Here is a 20,908-nt window from a genome sequence, read left to right as displayed (position 1 = left end):
CACCCTGAGACTCCATAGTGAATTCCAGGTCAGCCTGGGCCAGAGTGAGACCCAACCTCGAAAAGCAAAAAAAAAAAAAAAAAAAAAAAAAGTCCCACCCGAAATGGTCGCCTTGATGCTTTGACATTGAGAACAGCTACAGAGAGTTACGGAACAAAGGTGGTTAGCCCTGGACCATCTTCCGAGTCAGGGAGACTGAGGGAAGAGGAAGCCTCTGAGAGAAGTGAAGCAGCTTCTCTAGGGAGAAGGACGCTGCTGTGGGGCAGTGCCACTTGTGAGGGACTGGAGAGCCTCGCTGCCAGCTGCAGAAAGCTGTCTCACTGGCATCTGTTTATATGTGGTAGAAGAAATTGGACTCAGCATCACTTGTGCTGTGATGTGAATACTCAGGCTGATACTGTGCTGTTTGTATTTTCTAGGAACTGGTAGATGATTGATTGCTGGGAATAAAGTACTTGACAGTCCTGGATTTAGATAAGATACCGGCTTTTGGGCTGAGAGATGGCTCAGCAGTTAAAGGTGCTTGCTTGTAAAGCCTGCCATCCAGATAAAGCCAGATGCATAATGTAGAGCATGTGTCTGTGTCTGGAGGCTCTGGCACACCCATATTCTATTCTCCTCTCAAATAAATACGAATATTTTTATTTATTTGAGAGAGACAGAGGAGGAGGCAGATAGAGAGGAAATGGGCACACCAGGGCCTCTAGCCACTGCAAACTCCAGATGTATGCACCACCTTGTGCATTTGGCTTACATCAGCCCTGGATACTGGGGAATCAAACCTAGGTCCTTAGGTTTCACTTACAAGTACAAGCACCTTAACTGCTAAACTATCTCTCCAGCCCAAAATAATTTAATTAATTATTCATTTTGCTTTTTAGAAGTAGGGTCTCACTCTAGTCCTCTTACCTCTGTAAACCAAGTGCTGGGATTAAAGACATGTGTTATTACTCACAGCCCAGAATATTTTTTAAAAGAAAGAAAAGATACTCTTATAATGGGCATTGTCACCAAGTAATTACTTTGGGGTCCTTAATACAATTTCAGGTCAGACTATTTAGTATATTTCACCTTAAAGTATATAGGATGCTCTTTTTTTCTCATCAGGAAAGGTTATCAGAAGTTATAGTGAAAGATTTAACAGTAAATGCCATTGGGGCTTTTGGGGCTATATTAGAATGTATTATTTAAGAGTATGATCTCTGGTTCAGACTGCCTGGGTGTCTATTCTGGCTCCATCACAAACTAACTGACTTTGAGCACGTTATATGTCAAGTTCTTACTATATGGAAAGTGTTTCCCACTACGACCATTAGAATGTAGTCAGCAATCCCTTTTATTTTGCATTGACTGGTATTATCTCGCTTTTTCCCCCCCAGTGATATTGTGGTCCAGATAGTAGATGCTCGAAACCCACTCTTGTTTAGATGTGAGGATTTGGTAAGTGGAGTTTGACTTGGGTCCTTGGAATAAAATTACTCACAGGAGCAACTATAGGCAAGCATTCTGTTATAATTAGGCCCTCCTCTCTCAGGGTTAGAAGCTGCAGAAAGACACTGTTTAGACAGATGTTTTCTGCAAGAGTCTTTCCCATCTGCAGAAAGGTACCAACACTTGCATTTTCTAGCTTTCTAGCACTGTTATTGGAAATTTCGTGATTAGAAATTTGTTATTAAAAATCCCCCTTTTTTCAAAAGACAGCAATCAAAGTAATGTTTTAGCCTTTTTAGTATATTCCAGTCATTTCTTTTTTGCCATTTTATTAAGTTCTTTCGTATTATTTACTCCTGTGGTTTACAAGTGAACTGAATTTATAAAACACAGGGTGGTTACTAAGGTACAAGGATTAAAAGACATGATATAGTACAGCTTTTAATTGATAAAAACAACTGTGTGTGTATATGAGTTCTAGGATCATAGTGGCTAATAGTTCAGATTTTTTAAATGCCTAACAAAGATCTTGGTGAAAATTCTTTTCAGAGCTTACAGAAATGATAAGTAGATTTTATTCCTGTAAATTATAACGTGGTTCATACTATGGCCAGGGGAGGGGGAAATAAGAGTTGAATTGAGAATCCCTAGTATAATTAACCTCAATTTTTACTTGTGTGAAGAGACTTTTGTAAGTGCCTTTGTCATTTTCAGGAGTGTTACGTTAAAGAAATCAGTACTGCCAAGGAGAACATTATTCTCATAAACAAGGCTGACTTGTTGACAGCTGAGCAGCGGAGTGCCTGGGCCACGTACTTCGAAAAAGAAGGTGTGAAGGTTATTTTCTGGTCAGCTTTAGCTGAAACCGGTCACCTAACTGATGATACTAAGGTAACCCTATGGAGCTTTTGCTCATGGTGGGCTTCAGGGAGGATTTTATTTTTTTATTTTTATTGGTGTGCTATGTTTCTTGTATACATGTTGCAGATTTTTCCCCCCTAAATGCCACAGTAGTAGGGTTGCCTGTGGACAGAGTGAATCACAAAGTTAGTTTCTTTGTGGTTGTCTAATGATCTGACATGCTCAGTGCTATACACTAGTATCTTAATTTTTGTTGTTGTTTCTTTCTTCTTCTTTTAAATTTTTGTTTGTTTGTTTGTTTGGTTTGTTTGTTTGTTTTCAAGGTAGGGTCTTGGTCTAGCCCAGATTGACCTGGAATTCACTATGTAGTCTCAGGGGGGCCTCAAACTCATGGAGATCTTCCTACCTCTGCCTCCCAAGTGCTGGGATTAAAGGTGTGCACCCCCACACCCGGCCTTTAATTTTAAGCAAGAAGTTATATAGGGAGTTTCATAATGGCCTTGTAAGTTCAATAAGAGAAGTCAGAACAGAGGGGCAACTGAAGAATATAGTACCTTCTTGGGCCCTGACTGGATTCTCCTGACTTGGTTTTTGAAAACAAAGATGTTATTTCCCTTAATATAAATGTTACAAAGACAGTTTGAAGTTTAACTATGAAAAAAATAGTAATGTGATCTTATGTCTGAAAGACTTAAAAAGTAGTATTTTTCCCCATCCTTTCCTTTTCTCTTATCTTTATTAGTCATGTGTTGACTGCTGAGTAGGTTTTGAGCTAGGCTTTGTGAATACAGACCCTATGTGAGCACAGAAATGCCTTCCTCCACCTCCCTGTGGTCACATTCGCGCTCTGTGACTGCTTTGGGCCAAGGACAGAGTTCAGTGCTTGCTAGCATGCATGAGGCTCTGGTGTCCACCCCAACACTACAAATAAATAAATAAAAAGGTAGGGCTCTCAAGATCGGGTAGTTCATTCTTTTTTATTCTCTAAATTCATAAGTTCTTGACTTCCGTGAAGCTAAGTTCGCCCCATCCAGCCCAGTCTTTGATCCAAGAACTGACTTTTGTTTTCTTGGTTCCCTCTCATATAGACTGTACATTTTCTGCTATCAAATATCTTATAAACACCATCTCTGGGGTGCTCATCTGTTTATGCTGGGATTGCCACATCAATTAATGCCACCTAATTGAATACAGTTTTCCACATTTTGTGTGATTAGTATGCTCACATTAACTCAGACATTCTATCAGTTCATCCCCTTTAGGAACTGTGTTGTGCTGTTGGCTCATTTAACCATGGGCAATCATATTGCAGCCCTTGGCAGCTAAGGCAGAAGGATTAGTAGTTCAAAACTAGCCTGGACAACTTAGTAAAACCTGTCTCAAAAAAAATCTTAATAACAAATTCATTCCATCTTTACCTGTGGAAAAAGTTTGGTTATTACCTTACTTGGGATGGTAATGTTGATGGTCTGGGACCAAAGTAGGAGTCAGTTTTGGATCTGCAGCTTGGCTGTTTGCCCTTCTGTATATGCTTCTAAGTCATTGGTCACAGTTTTGAACACGATAGAATCAACAGATAAGATCTCTGTTACCTTTTGCAGATTTACTAAGCACTCTTAGACCATTATGAATATATTCACAAAAATATGCAAAAACTAACCCATAAACTAAATAAAATTTTATTCTCACTGAGTGGGTGGAGTATGCCTTTAATCTCAGTACTTGGGAGGATGAGGTAGGATTGGAGTGAGGTCAAGGCCAGTCTGGGGCTACGTTGAGTTCTAGTTCAGCCTGGGCTAGAGTGAGGCCCTGTCTCAAAAATAAAAATGTTCTCTACCAAGCATTACAGTTCTGAGTGCTTCATATAGTTTATCCATTTAATCTTGTCAGTAGTAATGTAGGTACTTATCCTCAGGTAGGTGGACTTCGAATGTACTTCTTTGGCCATTATTTCTGTCAATTCAAGTCTGCCTTGAACTTAGTGCCTTGAAGTATCTAAACAAATTTGGTTCATTGCATTGTTTTGCACTAGTAAATGAAGCCAATAGCCCTATCAAAAATGAAAAACTAGGGCTGGCCAGATGCACAAGGAGGTGCATGCATCTGGAGTTCATCTGCAGTGGCTGGAGGCCCTGGTGTGCCCATTTGCACATTCTCTCTCTCTCTATCTCTCTCTAGATATCTGCCTCTTAACCCCTCCCCAAATAAATAAAACTAAAACATGAAATAAAAATTTAAAAATAGATGGGTGTGGTGGCATTGAACCCAGCGCTCTAGTTGCAGGGGTAGAAGGAACGCTGTGAGTTTGAGGCCAGCCTGAGAGTATAGTGAATTCTAGTTCAGCCTGGGCTAGAGCAAGAACCTACTTTAAAAAAACAAGGAGGGAGGAGAAAAAAACCACTCGTTTTTGCCATCTTTTAAAAATTGTTTCTATCATTATGGACTTCATAGTATGAACATACTGCATATTGGTGATGTTTCTGTCGGGTTGCACTGCTACTCTCCCTGCCTCCCCCTTGTTTCTACAAATTTCCACCCAGCCATGTAACAGATATGAAATGGGAAGTAAGTTTGCTAGATGTGTTCTTACAGAACCCTGGTTGCTTCTATTGATGCCTTATTTTTAGGGCTCACCCACCAACGTGTGAGTTGTTTCAGTTTCAGTCTCTAGGTGACAGAGCCTGCCTTGTTCTTTCTTTGTTGTTTTTAAAAATTCCTTCCATTGCTTTTTAATTGTTGGGAGGAAATGAGGCAAATGAGAAGGAGAAATGTGTATGTGGTATATTAACTTATTTTTCTGCATTTGGCTTAGTGGAAGCAGTGACATGGTTTTTAAAAAAAAAATTATTGGGCTGGAGAGATGGTTTAGCAGTTATGCACTTGCCTGTGAAGCCTAAGGATCCCAGTTCAAGGTTCAGTTCCCCAGGACCCACGTTAGCCAGATGCACAAGGGGGCGCATACGTCTGGAGTTCATTTGCAGTGGCTGTAGGCTCTGGCACGCCCATTTTCTCTCTATCTGCCTCTTTCTCTCTCTGTCTGTTGCTCTCAAATAAATAAAAATGTTTAAAAAAATTTAAAAACCCAAAAAACATTTTTTAAATAATTATTTATTTGAGAGAGAGAGAATGGGCATGCCAGGCTTCTAGCAGCTGCAAATGAACTCCAGACGCATGCACCACCTTGTGCATCTGGCTTATGTGGGTACTGGAGAATCAAACCTGGGCCCTTAGACATTGCAGGCAAGTGCCTTACCTCTGAAGCCATCCCTCCAGCCCCTGTGTTCTTCCTTTTTAAAGGGCACCATTTTCTCCTCCAAGTCGTTTGGAATCTCTGCTGTTCTCTGTAGTTTCTCAGTTTTGATTTATATAACAGTATCCCTTTAGGTAACATACATGAACTTCATAAAAATAACTTGATGTTTACTGTTTTCTTGCCTGTTTGGAAAGTTTGTTTCTTTCTCTAAAGTTGTTCAACTCCTCCTTATTTTAAAATGTGTGACCTTTTTCTTTTTGGAGATTGCCTGTTTTCCTTTTTGTACCAAATATTAAATTCCAGTGTCCCCACAGAATTGATTCATTTCATTTAAAATTTTTAACATACCTGCTGCAGAGTTCTTTTGATCTTAGCATTTCTCCTGCAGCTGAACTGCTTCCAGCAATAGTTTTCTTATTAAACAGTTGTGGTCAGTTCCTGTTCTTACTCCTGTGCTTCTCTCTGTGTGCAGGTGACTCAGGAGAGCCTGCAGTGAACGCACACTCTCCTTTACATTGCATTCAGGGCTCGTTTATCTTAACATTTTCTCCGAAATTTTTGTTTCCTATATGCTACTTTCTTTTTAAATTGCTAGACATGATCATGAAATCATAGCTTATTTGTTTTTATTCTTGCTAATGTTTAAGGTACCTGTTTGGCTGAGCTCATTGTGTCCCTTTTGTTATTTTTAAATGATACAACGTTTGAATCCTTTCAAGTACTGACATTTCATCCCAGGTGATAGGATTGGTATTGCTCTAAATTGCCAATGTCTGCTTCATCTTCAGTAGAGATTCAGAAGAAATAATTCACCCTAAGTAGTAAATGATCTTTACCTTTCTCCAACCTTGTAGTAGAGTCGCTGCTAAGTAATTGCCACTTCTAGAATAGAGTTTTACTGCTCTTGAATTTTACATATAGCATGATCCATAATACCTTTTGCTTATTAAAGGCAGTCATAAGAACATAACAGGAGGTGGGGGGGTGGAGTGATGGCTTAGTGATAAAGGCACTTGTCTGAGAAGCCTAAGGACCCAGGTTTGATTCCCCAGTACCCATGTAAAAGCCAGATGCACAAGGTGGCACATGCATCTGGAGTTTATTTGCAGTGGCTGGAAGCCCTGGTGGACCCATATTCATTCATTCATTCATTCTCTCTCTCCCTCTCTCAAATAAATAAGTAAACTATTAAAAGAAAACATAGCAGGGTTGGTAGAGTGCTCACCTTCTTTGTAGAAGGGTGCAGACTCCATCCCCAGCACAACAAGCAATAGGGGCGCTCTGCTGCCCCCGCCCTCCCAGGGGTACCGCTGTTGATGGCTTCCCATACTTTGCTCCCTCCTTGTGCTGACCTCTGCCACGCTGCAGAAGAATATTCCTTGTTCCCTGTTAATCTTGTACCACTGGTTCATTGGATGAAAAATACAGTTATGTGCTTCTGAAACTGTGTGGTCTCTGTTTCGTGTTGTGTTCAGGAACGAGTAGACAGCGTTGTTGAAGAAGCACTCGCAGCTGAGCGTGCGGTTACACCCAGTGGCGCCGACCGTCCTCCAGGCAGGGACCCCGTTGCCCTTAGCGAAGGCCCCATGAGTGGTGAAGACGACAGCGAGTACGAGGACTGTCGGGAGGAGGAGGAGGAGGAAGACTGGCAGACGTGTTCGGAAGAGGAGAGCGGCCCTGCGAAGGAGGCCTCTGCTCGGGACTGGAAAGAACACAGTGCTGTGGGTGCTGAGGCTCAGGGCACGCAGACCCCTGAGAGGCAGCAGATACACAATTTGAGCCATCTGGTGTCAAAGCGGGAGTTACTGGAGCTCCTCAGGCAGCTCCACACTGGCAGGAAGGTGAAGGATGGGGAGCTCACTGTTGGGCTGGTAAGATGAAACACGCCATAGAGCCAGTGCCATTCTCTCATCCTCCCATACTTCCACAAGGGTCCCAGGGAGCAGTTCGGCCTCTGGCATCATAGGAACACATTGCCTTCTTACTGCTCACTGGCACCGTGGGTGAGGCAGTGTGCTGAGCTGAGTCCGACTCAGAAATGACCTTCTTCGAGGTTTATACTCACTATATACATGTTGATATAAAGATGTTCTCCAGTCTCCTCCCAGTTCAGTTCTTCCTGTTAGGTCAATTACCAAGAGCTATATCAGGTGCCTGTAATCCCAGCATGCCTATATCATGAGGGAAATAGAGCAGGAGACTATTCCAGAAGCTAGGGAGCCAACTAACATGGTGAATGCAGTGATAACTGTGTCTGGCTTTTTACATGGGTTCTGGGGTTCCAAATGCACACCTGGTGCAGCAAGCGCTTTATACATCGTGTTTGCCATCTTCACAGGCTTTCTGTGGAGGAGGGGGAACATAGTGTATGTGCACACAGGCCAGTGGAGGACATCTGGTGTCTTCTGTTGTTCTTTTTATTTCCCTGAGGCAGTCACTGAACTGGAGAACCCCGTTTCTTTGGCTCAACTGGCTGACCAGCAGGCCCCAGTGTGCCTCCTCTCTCCTGCCTCCTCAACACACATAGGGACCACAGGCACACAAAGCAATGAGTATCTGGATATTTTTTTAATTTTTGTTTATTTTTATTTATTTATTTATTTGAAAGTGACAGAGAGAGAGAGAATGGGTGCACCAGGGCCTCCAGCCACTGCAAACGAACTCCAGACACGTGCGCCCCCTTGTGCATCTGGCTAACATGGGTCCTGGGGAATCGAGCCTCGAACCGGGGTCCTTAGGCCTCACAGGCAAGCTTAACTAAGCTAAGCTATCTCTCCAGCCCCAAGTATCTGGCTTTTTATCTGGGTGCTAGAGATTGAGCTTAGGTCATTAATACTTGTACAGCAAGCACTCTTACCTGCTGAGCCTCCTCAGCTTTTAGTACTATTCTCAGACTTTAGTTAAAGGGGTTCGTTTGTGTGTTTTTTAGGCTGACCCCCTCATTTATAAATTTTTTAAAATATTTTATTTATTTATTTACTTATTTATTTGAGAGAAGTAAAGAGGCAGAGAGAGAGAGAGAATGGGTGTCCCAGGGCTTCTAGCCACTGCAAACAAACTCCAGATGCATGTGACACCTTGTGCATCTGGCTTACACGGGTAGTGGAGAATCAAACCGAGGTCCTTTGGCTTTGCAAGTGCCTTAACCGCTAAGCCATCTCTCCAGCACCCCCCCTCTTTTATTAGAATAAGTGATGGAGAGAGAGAAAATTGGCACACTAGGACCTCCAGCCACTATAATTGAATTCAAGACACGTGCTCCACCTTGTGCGCGTGTACAGCCTTGTGCATGTGTCACCTTGTGCATCTGGCTTACATAGGATCTGGGGAATTAAAACATGGGTCCTTAGGCTTCACAGGCAAGTGCCTTAACCACTAAGCCATCTGTCCAGCCCTAGTTAAATGTTTTGTTGACATTCTCTTTTCCTTGTCAACTTACAATGTTTACATCCCAGGTGCCGTTGGAGAACCGCATCATTTTAGCCAAGTCTACTTAAAGTAGATTGGTATTCCACGTTAGAGCGCTAGTCAAAAGAATTGTTGCTAGAGTTGGGCAGACCTGGGTATAAGTTGATAATTCTATGGTAGAACTATGGTACTTACGTTGAACATTGGGGAAATTACTTAATTTCTCTCAGCTTTTGGGGGGAATGGGGTTAGAGTCTTGCTCTTATGTAGTTTCAGGGTGTCCTCAAACTGTCGGCAGTCCTTACCTCTGTCTGCCAAGTGCTGGGATTAAAAGTGCGCACCATCATGCCCAGCTTCTCTCAGCTTTTTAAGACTATACTTTCTGTGTTACTAAAAATTCATTTCCACGTGTATCAGGAAGCCTGATTTTTCTACATGTCTCTTTATTTATGGCAGTAGTGAACAACTTCCCTTGCTTTCTGAATGTCTTACTCTAGAAACCCTGAAAATAGGTTAGTTTGCTCATTCTACAGGCTTCTACATTGCTGGTATGTTGTATTGATAAGATACTCAGCTTCACCTCCTTATGGAAAACGCAATGGAAACAGTGAAATCTTATAAATGGAACAGTGGGAGAAGGCTGGATAGGTCAGCAGAAAAATCTATAAAAACAAAATGCATGTGGCTGGACCTTTCCTCACTAGAGAGGCTTCTGAATATATTAAGCCTTTCCACAAGAGAAACAGAAAGGGAACCGGCACACAGAGCATCTGTTTCACATGCTTTTCTGAAGTGACTAGAGCCTTAGGTAGCATTGCCACCACTTAGTCCTGTGAGTGTGTCAGAGCTGGATTGTGACTGACGACTTCTCATTTTCTTCTAGGTGGGCTACCCTAATGTGGGTAAGAGTTCAACCATCAACACCATCATGGGCAACAAGAAAGTGTCTGTGTCAGCCACACCTGGTCACACCAAGCATTTCCAGGTGATTTCTTCAATTCCCTGTCACTTTGCCACTCCTCCTGCCCTTCATCTGCCATGTGCCCATTGTAAGCATCTTACTTGTCTTTCAGACTCTGTACGTGGAGCCTGGCCTCTGCCTGTGTGACTGCCCGGGCCTGGTGATGCCGTCTTTTGTGTCTACTAAGGCAGAGATGATTTGCAATGGAATCCTCCCAATTGACCAGATGAGAGATCATGTGCCTCCTGTCTCACTAATACCCTTTCTGTGTCCTGCGTGTCGAAGCTTTAGGGATTTAGGGGCTTTGCCTTCTAATAGGACTCAGGTCTGATATTCTAAGAATAGACGATCTGGGCTGGAGATACGGCTTAGCAGATGATGCACTTGCCTGCAAAGCATGAGGACCCAGGTTCAGTTCTCCAGGACCCATGTAAGCCAGCTGCACAAGGTGGCACATGCATCTGGAGTTCATTTGCAATGGCTAGAGACCCTAGAGCACCCATTTTCTCTATCTGCCTCTCCCACTCTCTCAATATTCAAAAGAATGGAAGATATCAGAGAGAGGGAGAAAGAAGCTTATTGGTGCCACAGACTAAGGAAAAGGGAAATGGGAATGACTGCTAATAGGTATCCGCCTTCTTCCTGCCCTCCCTTTTTTTTTTTTTTTTCTTATATTGTCTCACTATATTGGTCAGTTAGGCATGAAACTTGTGATCTTCCTGCCTCAGCCTCCCAAGTTGCTAGGATACAGTTGTAAACCACCACACCTAGTTCATATATAATTTTTCTGTCTGTGATGAAGACATTATGAGAAAACTGAATGGGTCCATGCTTGGTAGCTCACATCTGTAATTCGAGCACTTGGGAGACAAAGGTAGGAGGATCGCTGTGAGTTTGAGGTCACCCTGAGACTACATAGTGAAGTCAGGACAGCCTGGGCTAGAATAAGACCCTACCTAAACCAGAAAAGAAAAGAAAAAATAAACTGACTTGAGAATGGTTAAACCACTATAAATAAAGTTAAACCTTGAACAAAAACATAAAGAATGGAAGATCTGTAATCTTAGCATGGGGAAGGCAGAGGCAGGAGGACCACTAGTTTGAGGCCAGCCTGCACTCCAAAAATGATTGATGGATGGATGATAAAGAAATGCAACCCTGGGCTGGAGAGATGGCTTAGCGGTTAAGCGCTTGCCTGTGAAGCCTAAGGACCCCGGTTCGAGGCTCAGTTCCCCAGGTCCCACGTTAGCCAGATGCACAAGGGGGCACATGCGTCTGGAGTTCGTTTGCAGAGGCTGGAAGCCCTGGCGCGCCCATTCTCTCTCTCTCCCTCTATCTGTCTTTCTCTCTGTGTCTGTCACTCTCAAATAAATAAATTTAAAATATATATATATATATAAAAAGAAATGCAACCCTGTACAAGTGTACATGGTGAGATGACGTCAGGACTTGAGGATTGGAGCCTCAGGTCCTGATTACTACAGTGCAGCACATACGAACAAAAGAACCCAGGCTTTATGTTCTTAGCCCCAGATGTAAAATCTGGGTCACGCTATCTTGTGACTACTGAATAGCCTTTGGAACCCTGCTTTAACTTAGAAGAAATTTCCCTTTTCTAGAAAAAGGGTATATCTACTTCACAGTTTTTATGTATTAAAGCATTTTATCATTACAGCTAACATTCATTAGCTACTGCTATGTGCTTTTCTAACGTTTACTAAGTAATATTCCAGCTGATACTTTAAAAACAGTCCTTTAGTTAGGGATTGCTATTATCCCCATTTTCTTACCCTTGAAAAGCTGAGACAGAAACATTAATTAATTTGCCTAAAATCTCACAACTGTCGCATAGAAGCAGCGTTGAGAGTAAAGCTAGTCATCCTAATTGAAGAAAGCACTTTGAGACACATCTGTTAAGGCATGCCCATGTTCACACATTGTGCCCTGCTCACAAGTTAAGACAGAAGACTCTGAAACTGATGTGTGGGCCATTTAGCTTTCGAGAAAGATACAGTTCCAGATTCAGCACAGTTCTTGACATGCTCCTTAATGGCTGCTTGGAAGGCCACGGGTTTGCATTATCTGCTGGTATATCTTCTTCTAAAAGAAATAATTCATCCAGGCTAAAAAGCATGAACATTTTAACATAACAATAATGGGTGGCTTTGTTACTCTCACTAGTTGAGAACACAGATATTGATGATACTATATTCTGTATGTTTTGAGTTTTTCTGTAAATAATCAGACATGCCTTGAGCGCTTACTATAATATAAGGCAGGTCAGGTTAGATGCTGTGGAGGTTGTAGACATAACTCAGGTAGACTCTGCCCCGCCTTTCAGGAAGCTTCATTCTGTGAGGGACAGGAGGCATAGGTGACTGGTGGGTACAGGGTAGAATTTGTACGTGGTGTTTGAGCACAGTGCCAGGATAGCGGGAGGTTAGACCGAGAAGTGATCTTGCATAGTTGCAATTTGAGAAACAAGCATGTGGTGCTTTGTATCTAAGTAGGATGTTTATAATTTTGCTTATTAAGCTAAAATGTCATCTTTCCAGTCTATTTCAGAGTTGATATTTTAATTACTATTTTTTATTTATTTTATTATAGACAGGGTCTCACTGTACCTCAGAACTATGTAACCCAGGCTAGCCTTAAACTCAAGCCACTTTGTCTGGCATAATCATCTGTTATTTCTAAAAATTCATTTGAAAGTGATTATTGATTTATAAGGCTGGTTCTATATATTTATTTGTTGGTTTGCAAGCATAGAGAGAAAGGGAAAATGAATACATCTTGGTCTCCTGCTACTGTAAACAAACTCCAGATGCATGTGCCACTTTGTGCATCTTGCTTTATGTGGGTATTGAGGAATCGAACCCAGCCTGTCAGCCTTAACCGCTAAGAAGGGGCGGGGGGGATGTTAAAATGATGAAAACAGTAGCATATTTTAGATGCCATGGTGGGTGAGGGTCAGTTCAAGAGAGTGGGTTCCTTGACAAGTTCATGTTTGCCAGAATATTCCACGACATGTTTTGGAAGCCACCTATGGCATCAATATCATACAGCCTAGAGAAGATGATGACCCCCATCGACCTCCAACCTCAGAAGAACTGTTGGTGGCATATGGACGTGAGTTGTTTCTTAGTTTAAAGCACAAGCAGGGCCTGGGGAAATGGCTCAATTTGCAAAGCCTGCCAACCCAGGTTCAGTTCTCTAGCCACCCACATACAGCCAGATAGGCATTCAATTGTATATACTGGCAAGTAACCCAGGCACACCAATAGACACACACATGTAAAAATAAAAAGGGGTTGGAGAGATAGCTTAGCAGATAAGGTACTTGCTGGCAAAGCCAAAGGACCCAGGTTCAATTTCCCCAGACCCACATAAAGCCAGATGCACAGGGTGGCACGTGCATCTGGAGTTCTTTTGCATCAGCTAGAGGCCCTGGTGGACCAGTTCTCTCCCTCAAATAAATTTAAAAACAAACAAAACAATATTATAAATGCATAATAAAAATTTGGAAAGAGTTGCTGGGAATTGAACCCAGGGTAAGTATGCCTTCTACCATGGACCTATATTCCCAGCTATTTATTTATTTATTTTTACTTGTGTTTTTTTTTGTTTTGTTTTGTTTTGTTTTTTTTGTTTTTTGTTTTTCTTAATTTATTTTTATTTGAGTGGGGGAGAGAATGGACATGCCAGGGCCTCTAGCCACTGTGAAAGAACTCCACACTCATGTGCCATCTGTGCGTCTGGCTTATGTGGAGCCTGGAGAATCAAACCTGGGTCCTTGGGCTTCGCAGGCAAGTGCCTTAACTGCTTATCTCTCCAGCCCTGTTTTTTTTATTTTTTTAATTCATTTATTTGAGTGAGAAAGAGAGTGGACATGACAAGGCCTCCAGACACTTTGTGCATCTAGTTTATGTGGATGCTGGGGAATCAAACCTGGGTCATTGCTTTGCAGGCAAGCCTTAGCCAGTGAGACATCTCTCTCACCCAGCAGTGTTTTGCCCCTCCCCCCTGAGGTAGAGTCTCATTCTAGCCTAGACTGACCTGAAGTTCCTTCTCTAGTCCCAAACTGACTTTGAACTCACATCTACTTCTAGGCATATGCCACCATGCCTAGCTATTTTATTATTTTTTAAGTATTTTATTTATTTGAAAGAGAGTGAAAAAGGCAGATAGAATGGGTGTACTAGGGCCACTAACCACTGCAAATGAACTCTAGACACATGCACCACCATGTGCATCTGGCTTATGTTGGTTCTGGGGAATTGAATGTGGTCTTCATAGGCAAGCACCTTAACCACTAAGGCATCTGTCCAACCCTATTTTATTTTTATTTTTAATTTAATTTATTTATTTGAGAGAAAAAGTGAGAGAGAATGGGCCCACCAAGGCCTCCAGCCACCGGAGACAAACTGTAGCTGCATGCGCCACCTCTCTGCTCCCTTATTTTACTTTTTAACATTATAAATACTGTTTTGCTGAGATCATGGCCTGCAGCTCCATAGAATCAAGTTTCTTGCAGTGTATTACTAAACCCAAAAATCCAACATGGCTTGTAAATGAAAGAGCTGAGTTTTGAATCCAGTGTTTTTGCCAAAGCCAGGTTTTTTGGTGTTTTGTTTTTTTTTAATTTGCAGGTGTGGGTGTCTGTGTGTGTGTATGTGCATGCATACGTGAGCACATGCCAGGGTCTCTTGTCACTGCAAACAGAATGCCGGACGTTTGCACCACTTTTTGCATCTGGCTTTACATAGGGGCTGGGGTACCCGGGCCACCAGGCTTTTCAAGCAGTGAATCATCTCCCTAGCTCCGTGGGCATTTGTTTTAAACCACCACTCTGCCACTGTCTTACTGAGTTGGAATAAAGTAAACCTTATGGTATTGTTGGGAAGCTGAAAAATAAAGTGTGTTTGTTCTATCATGAAATAAGAAAGCCAGGGCTGGAAAGATGGCTCAGTGGTTAAAAGTGCTTGGTTCAGAACCTGAGGGCCCAGGTTTTGATTCCCCAGTACTCACTTAAAGCCAGATGCACCATGTGGCCTATGATCTGTAGTTTGCAGTGACACACAGACACTCCAAGTGTACTTACTGAAAGAAGGCAAGAGAAGACAGAAGAATCTTCCAGGACCAGCTACACAGTCGATTCTGATTTACTTTTTTTTTTTTTTTTTTTTTTTTGAGGTAGGGTCTTGCTGTAGCTCAGGCTGACCTTGAACTCACAGCCATTCTCTTACTTGATCCTCCTAAATGCTGGAATTAAAGGCATGTACCACCACACCTGCCAATCCTACATGTTTTTGATGCTAAACAAAATGTTTTACAGGCTGGAGAGATGGCTTAGTGGTTAAGGTGCTTGCCTGCAAAGGCATAGGACCCAGGTTCTATTCCCCAGAACCTATGCACATAGTGGCATGCATCCAGAGTTCATTTACGGTGCCTGGAAGCCCTGGCATGCCCTCTTTTCTCCTTCCCTCCCTCCCTCCCTCCCTCCTTCCCTCCCTCCCCCCTCTCTCTCTCTCTCTCTCCCTCTCTCTCTCTCTCTCTCTCTCTCTCTCTCTCTCTCTCACACACACACACATATTCTCTAATAAAAGTAATGTTTTGCAATGAGAGTGAGCTATTTTGAAAACTGGACTGAACATGTATATTTAGTACATTAATATTTAGTCCATCATCTCAGTTGTCCTTGCCATGCTATTCTAACTTCTACCTGAGGTTTTGAGATAATTCATTTCTCTCACAGATATGCGAGGATTCATGACGGCTCATGGACAGCCAGACCAGCCCCGATCTGCACGCTATATCCTAAAGGATTATGTCAGAGTGAGTAAGTCCAGGCTTTTATTGCTCTGAAATATGCAAGTTTTCTTTTTCCCAAGCGCTGTTCATTTTTATGCATGGTGTTAGGGATTGAATGCAGATCCTTACATATGCTAGGCAAGTGCTGTACCCATAGCCCGTAAAAACTATCTTAATTCCAGATTCCTAGCCTAATATTCCCATTAGTATTGTCATGGTCGTCCATATGTATCCAGCTTTTATACTAAAAATATTTACCATAAGTATCATCATAAAACCACACTGCATAATATTCAGTAGAAATGTTCTAGTTTGGAGCCCTGGGAAGAGTTGGGTCTTCAGGACCCTTTGGACATACGCATGTTTGAATTGAGAGTTCTGACTCTTCAGTTACAATAGACAACAACTTGAACTAGTAAAAACGCACAAAGCTCCCTCCACGCTGACTGGTTGACGTGTACCCTCGCATGGAGCAGTGCACCTGGCATTCACGCTGTACTGCTACCGTCCATTGTGTCTGCAGGGGAAACTGCTTTACTGCCATCCTCCCCCTGGAAGAGATCCTGTGACGTTTCAGCATCAGCACCAGCAACTCCTGGAGAACAAAACAAAGGGTGGTGAAAGTAAAATGCAGCAGGGTGGAAATCAAAAGGCAAAGCAGATTGAAAATATAGTTGACAAAACTTTTTTCCATCAAGTAAGTTCTTTAAGTCTTTAATTTTTATCCAATAAGTTCACATGCACCCTTTTTGATTTTTGTAAAGATCCAGTCTTGCCCATATGAACCTCAGGCTCAACCAGCTTCCCTGCTCAATGTCCTTAGTGCTGAGATTACAGATATGCACCAGCACACCTGCCTTGCCCCCCACCTTTGAAACGTACAGTAGTTTAGGGTGTGTTCAGAGTTGTGATAACCATTACCACCATCAGCTTCAGAAGGTCATCGCCCTAGAAAGGAACTCCATATACTGTCAGCCACTGTGTGACCTTTGCTGAGTGTTCTTTCTCCTAGCCAGGTTCACTTGTGTTCACACCTGTCAGTCACTGTGAAGACAAGCCATTCTTTGTCTTTCCATTACTAGTTAGTAGACATATGGATTGTTTTCACATCTTTTACTGTGCCTACCAGACTAGCTGGCCCAAGAGCTTCTGCCACATTTCCCATCTTTGCTTCCCTTCTCACAGTCGGCATCTGGAATTACGAAGGCCCACTGCAATGTCCGGCTGTAACATGGGTTTTGGGCTCTGAACTCAGGTCCTCAAGCTTGTGTGGCCAACACCTTATCCACTGAGCTAGCTCCTCAGCCCTAAAAAGCTGTTAAGTAGCCAGGCAAGGTGATGTACGCCTCTAATCACAGATACTCAGGTGGTAAGTCTGTGACAAACTGTAGGTCCTTTCTTAGGCCTACAAGTGTCACATAGGACATTTGGTTTTAATTTTTTCATGCATACAAGAGAATTTCTAAAAGCTTTGTATAAGAAAGCAGAAAATGTAATAATTACAATATAATTTATATATCTAAACTTTAGCTCTTACTATACATGAAAGTCATGAGCTAATGCTTTTTTGGGGGCTTTTGTTTCTTTTTTGGTTTTTTGAGGTAAGGTCTTGCTCTGGCCTAGGCTGACCGGGAATTCGCTATAGAGTCTCAGGGTGGCCTGAAACTCACAGCAATCCTTCTACCTCTCCCTCTCAAGTTTGGGATTAAAGGCGTGTGCCACCATGCCTGGCTGAGCTAATGCCTTATACTTGGGTTAATTTTGTTTGTTTGGAGTTTATTTGTTGTCTTTGTTTGCTTTAGATCTCTTTCTCCTCCCCTTAGGGTCTCACTCTAGCCTCAGTTAATCTGGAACTCACTGTGTAGCCCCAGACTGGACTGGAGCGCATGGTGTTCTTCTTACCTCAGCCTCCGGAATGCTGGGATTAAAGGCACAAACTGACACACCAGCTAATTTTTTTGTTTATTTACTTAAAATTTTTATTTGACAGAAGGAGGGAGGGAGAGAGAGAGAGAATGAATGGGTGCACCAAGGGGCCTCCAGCCATTGCAAACAAACTCCAGACACATGTACCACCTTGTGCATCTGGCTAACATGGGTCCTGGGGAATTGAACCTGGGTCCTTTGGCTTTGTAGGCAAACACCTTGACCATTAAGCCATCCCTCCAGCCCCACCCAGCTAATTTTTTACAAAAGAAAACATTTTATTTAGGGTCAGTGTTTAACGTGAGTTAAGACAACTTGAATTATGATGTGTACATAGAGATTTCATATGTAATGATACAGACCTATAATCTCAGCACACAGGAAGCAGAGGCAAGAAGATCATGAATTCACACTAGCCTGGGCTACCTAGTAAGACAATGCCCCCCCCAAATAAATATGTGTATATGTGTAAATGGATGAAAAAGAAAAGAAAAAGGAGCTAGGTGTAGTGGCACACACCTTTCATCCCAGCACTCAGGGGGAAGAGGTAGGATCACCATGAGTTTGAGGCCATCTTGAGACTACATAGTGAATTCCAGGTCAGCCTGGACTAGAGTGGAACCCTACCTTGGAACATCTCCCCCCCCCCCAAAAAAAAGAGAGAAGGGCCGGAGAGATGGCTTAGTGGTTAAGATGCTTGCTTGTGAAGCCTAAGGACTCATGTTTAACTCTCCGGGTCCCACGTAAGCCAGACACACAGTGACACAAGAACACATGTGTACAAGGGGGCACACGCATCCAGAATTCAATTGCAGTGGCTAGATGCCCTGCCGTGCCAGTTCTCCTGCAGCACTCGGGAGGCAGAGGTAGGAGGATTGTTGTGGGTTCAAGGCCACCCTGAGACTACCTAGTGAATTTCAGGTCAGCCTTGGCTAGAGAAGACCCTACCTTGAAAAACCAAAAAATAAAAATAAAAGGCCAGTCTGTTCTGTTGAGATTGCCTCAAATGAAGAGAGATTTCCAAGAAACAGCTGGTATTCTGAGACAAGTTGCAGATGGTTTTAGATGGCATTTGACTGAACAAAGTGATGGACTACAACTGAGTGCTGCTGAGGTGAGCGTGTAAGGCGTGAGGAGAGAGTGCGATTGCTCCTGATCAAGGGATTCTGTGCACATCCCTTAAAGGTGACAGCTTGTTTGTATCTCGATGTTTCCTCTTGTTTCCCAGGAGAATGTGAGAGCTTTGACCAAAGGAGTCCAGGCCGTGATGGGTTACAAGCCCGGGAGTGGCCTGGTGACTGCAGCTACTGTGAGTGCTGAGAATGGGGTCGGGAAGCCGTGGAAGAAACACGGCAACAGAAATAAAAAAGAGAAAAGTCGGAGGCTCTACAAGCACCTGGCTATGTGAACTTGGCTAGATAGAACGGCACCCGAGCTGCGTGGATGGACGAGAACAGAAGCTACTGCTGCTGCCTGGGGACTTTCTAGATACCAGCATGTGGAGCAGTCACACTCAGCAGTCTTGACATTGAGACTAAAATAGTCATTGTGAAGCCCCAGAAACCTGCTTCTGTAGAAAATTGAACTTAAGGGAGCGATTGATGTAAATGTGTGTAAACACAAATGCATCCTAATTTTGATGTTCTTGAAAATAAACTAAAGTTGTCCCTATTTGATGTTTGTATTGACTTAAATAGATAAGCTGTCATTCAAACGTTCCATGTTCTAAAACTTTGAATTTGCCAAACCATAACGGGTTTTTGAAGACATTGTGGGGGTGGTGTGGCGAGATCAGATTCCATGCTGAGAGCCAGTCCACAGGAAGAGCCTGTGTTTGTAAGCTGAGAGAGAGAACGGGCATGCCAGGGCCTAGCACCCTCTAGCGGCTGCAAACGAACTCCGGGTGCATGCGCCACTCGATGCATCAACTTACGTGGGTGCGGGCAATCTAATTCAGGTTATCGGGTTTTACAGGCAGGCACCTTAACTGCTGAGCCATCTCTCAAGCTCTCAGATAATTTTTTTAAAAGTAACAAGCCTGAAAATGTATATTCTATGCTCATCAAATTGCCCAGTAAGCACGTCTCTTAATGTTCATACTCATATGTTAATGCTACTCTCACTTTTGGTAGAGAGCCTTCTCTTTTCAGATGGCAGTGACCTTGGGATGACTCAGAAGGCACCACGGTGCTGGAAAGAGTGCTTAGCACTCTTATCACACCTTCCAAGGCTCAGAGACTATTGTGGAACAGTTGGCGGAAAGAATGTAAGAGCCAAAGGAAGGGCAGGACTCCTTACAACGTGCTCCTCCAGACACAAAATGATCTGGATATCCATGACCTCACAGTGCCTGACACTACCTACGTAAGACCATCATAATAGGAGGAAAAGATGATGACATGAAAATAAAAGACTGATTGAAAGGGGGAGGGAATATGATGGAGAGTGAAGTTTCAAAGGGGAAAGTGGGCGGGGGGGGGATTACCATGGGATATTGTTTACAATCATGGAAATTGTCAATAAAAAATTAATTTAAAAAAATTAAAAGATTCACTCTATAGCCCAAGAAAAACCGTAATAAGCCTGAGATTATGTGAATTCCTGGTCAGCCTGGGCTAGGGCAAGACCCTACCTTGAAAAAAAAAATTTAATAAATGAGTGAAGCCATACATGGGTTGTGTATACCTGTAGTTTCATCACTCAGAAGGCTGGGGCAGGGAGGATTGTGAGTTCAAGGCCAGCCTGGGCAACTTAGCAAGAACCCTACTCAGAATCAATTATGAGGTGGAAGCTGATTCTACATCAAGGCTGAGGTAACTTAAAAGCGGTAAAGTTCAAGTTGTTTTCGTTGTTGCCTAGAACATCCTGCTTCCAGAGATTACCTTTTTTTCTTTACTTATTGGTTTGATTGGTTTGGTTTAGTTTTTTGGGGTTTTTTTTTTTTTTTTGGAGGTGGGGGTTTCAAGGTAGGGTCTCACTCTAGGTCAGGCCGACGTGGAATTCACTATATAGTCTCAAGGTGGCCATGAACTCAAGGCGGTCCTCCTACCTCTACCTTCCCAGTGCTGGGATTAAAGGTGTGCCTGGTGGGTTTTTTTAATGTTGTTTGTTTTGTTTTGAAATAATTTTATTTATTTATTTGCAAGTAGAATGAGAATGGGTGCACCACGGCCTAGTACCACAGTAAATGAACTCCAGTCACACGTGCCACTTTGTGCATCTGACTTTATGTAGGTACTGGGGAATCAAACCTGGGC

General features: G+C 42.8%; 1 protein-coding gene across 1 annotated transcript in view; it reads left to right on the top strand.

Annotated features, from left to right (window-relative positions):
- The window catches only part of Lsg1 (large 60S subunit nuclear export GTPase 1), a 32,280-nt gene extending 12,958 nt beyond the window's left edge, over nt 1-19,322 (top strand). Inside the window, exons 6-14 of the mRNA XM_045151074.1 lie at nt 1,380-1,440; nt 2,146-2,322; nt 7,021-7,416; nt 9,837-9,938; nt 10,027-10,170; nt 12,920-13,043; nt 15,670-15,749; nt 16,249-16,422; nt 18,880-19,322. Coding sequence (XP_045007009.1) covers nt 1,380-1,440; nt 2,146-2,322; nt 7,021-7,416; nt 9,837-9,938; nt 10,027-10,170; nt 12,920-13,043; nt 15,670-15,749; nt 16,249-16,422; nt 18,880-19,059 — 1,438 coding nt within the window. The 3' untranslated portion in view covers nt 19,060-19,322. The remainder of the gene's footprint in view (nt 1-1,379; nt 1,441-2,145; nt 2,323-7,020; nt 7,417-9,836; nt 9,939-10,026; nt 10,171-12,919; nt 13,044-15,669; nt 15,750-16,248; nt 16,423-18,879) is intronic.
- Nucleotides 19,323-20,908: the final 1,586 nt, after the last annotated feature.

The sequence above is a fragment of the Jaculus jaculus genome, chromosome 5 (genome assembly GCF_020740685.1).
Source record: "Jaculus jaculus isolate mJacJac1 chromosome 5, mJacJac1.mat.Y.cur, whole genome shotgun sequence".
NCBI classification, from domain to species: domain Eukaryota; kingdom Metazoa; phylum Chordata; class Mammalia; order Rodentia; family Dipodidae; genus Jaculus; species Jaculus jaculus.
Note: the sequence above shows the minus strand (reverse complement) of the source record. Positions and strands in the feature narration are given on the sequence as shown.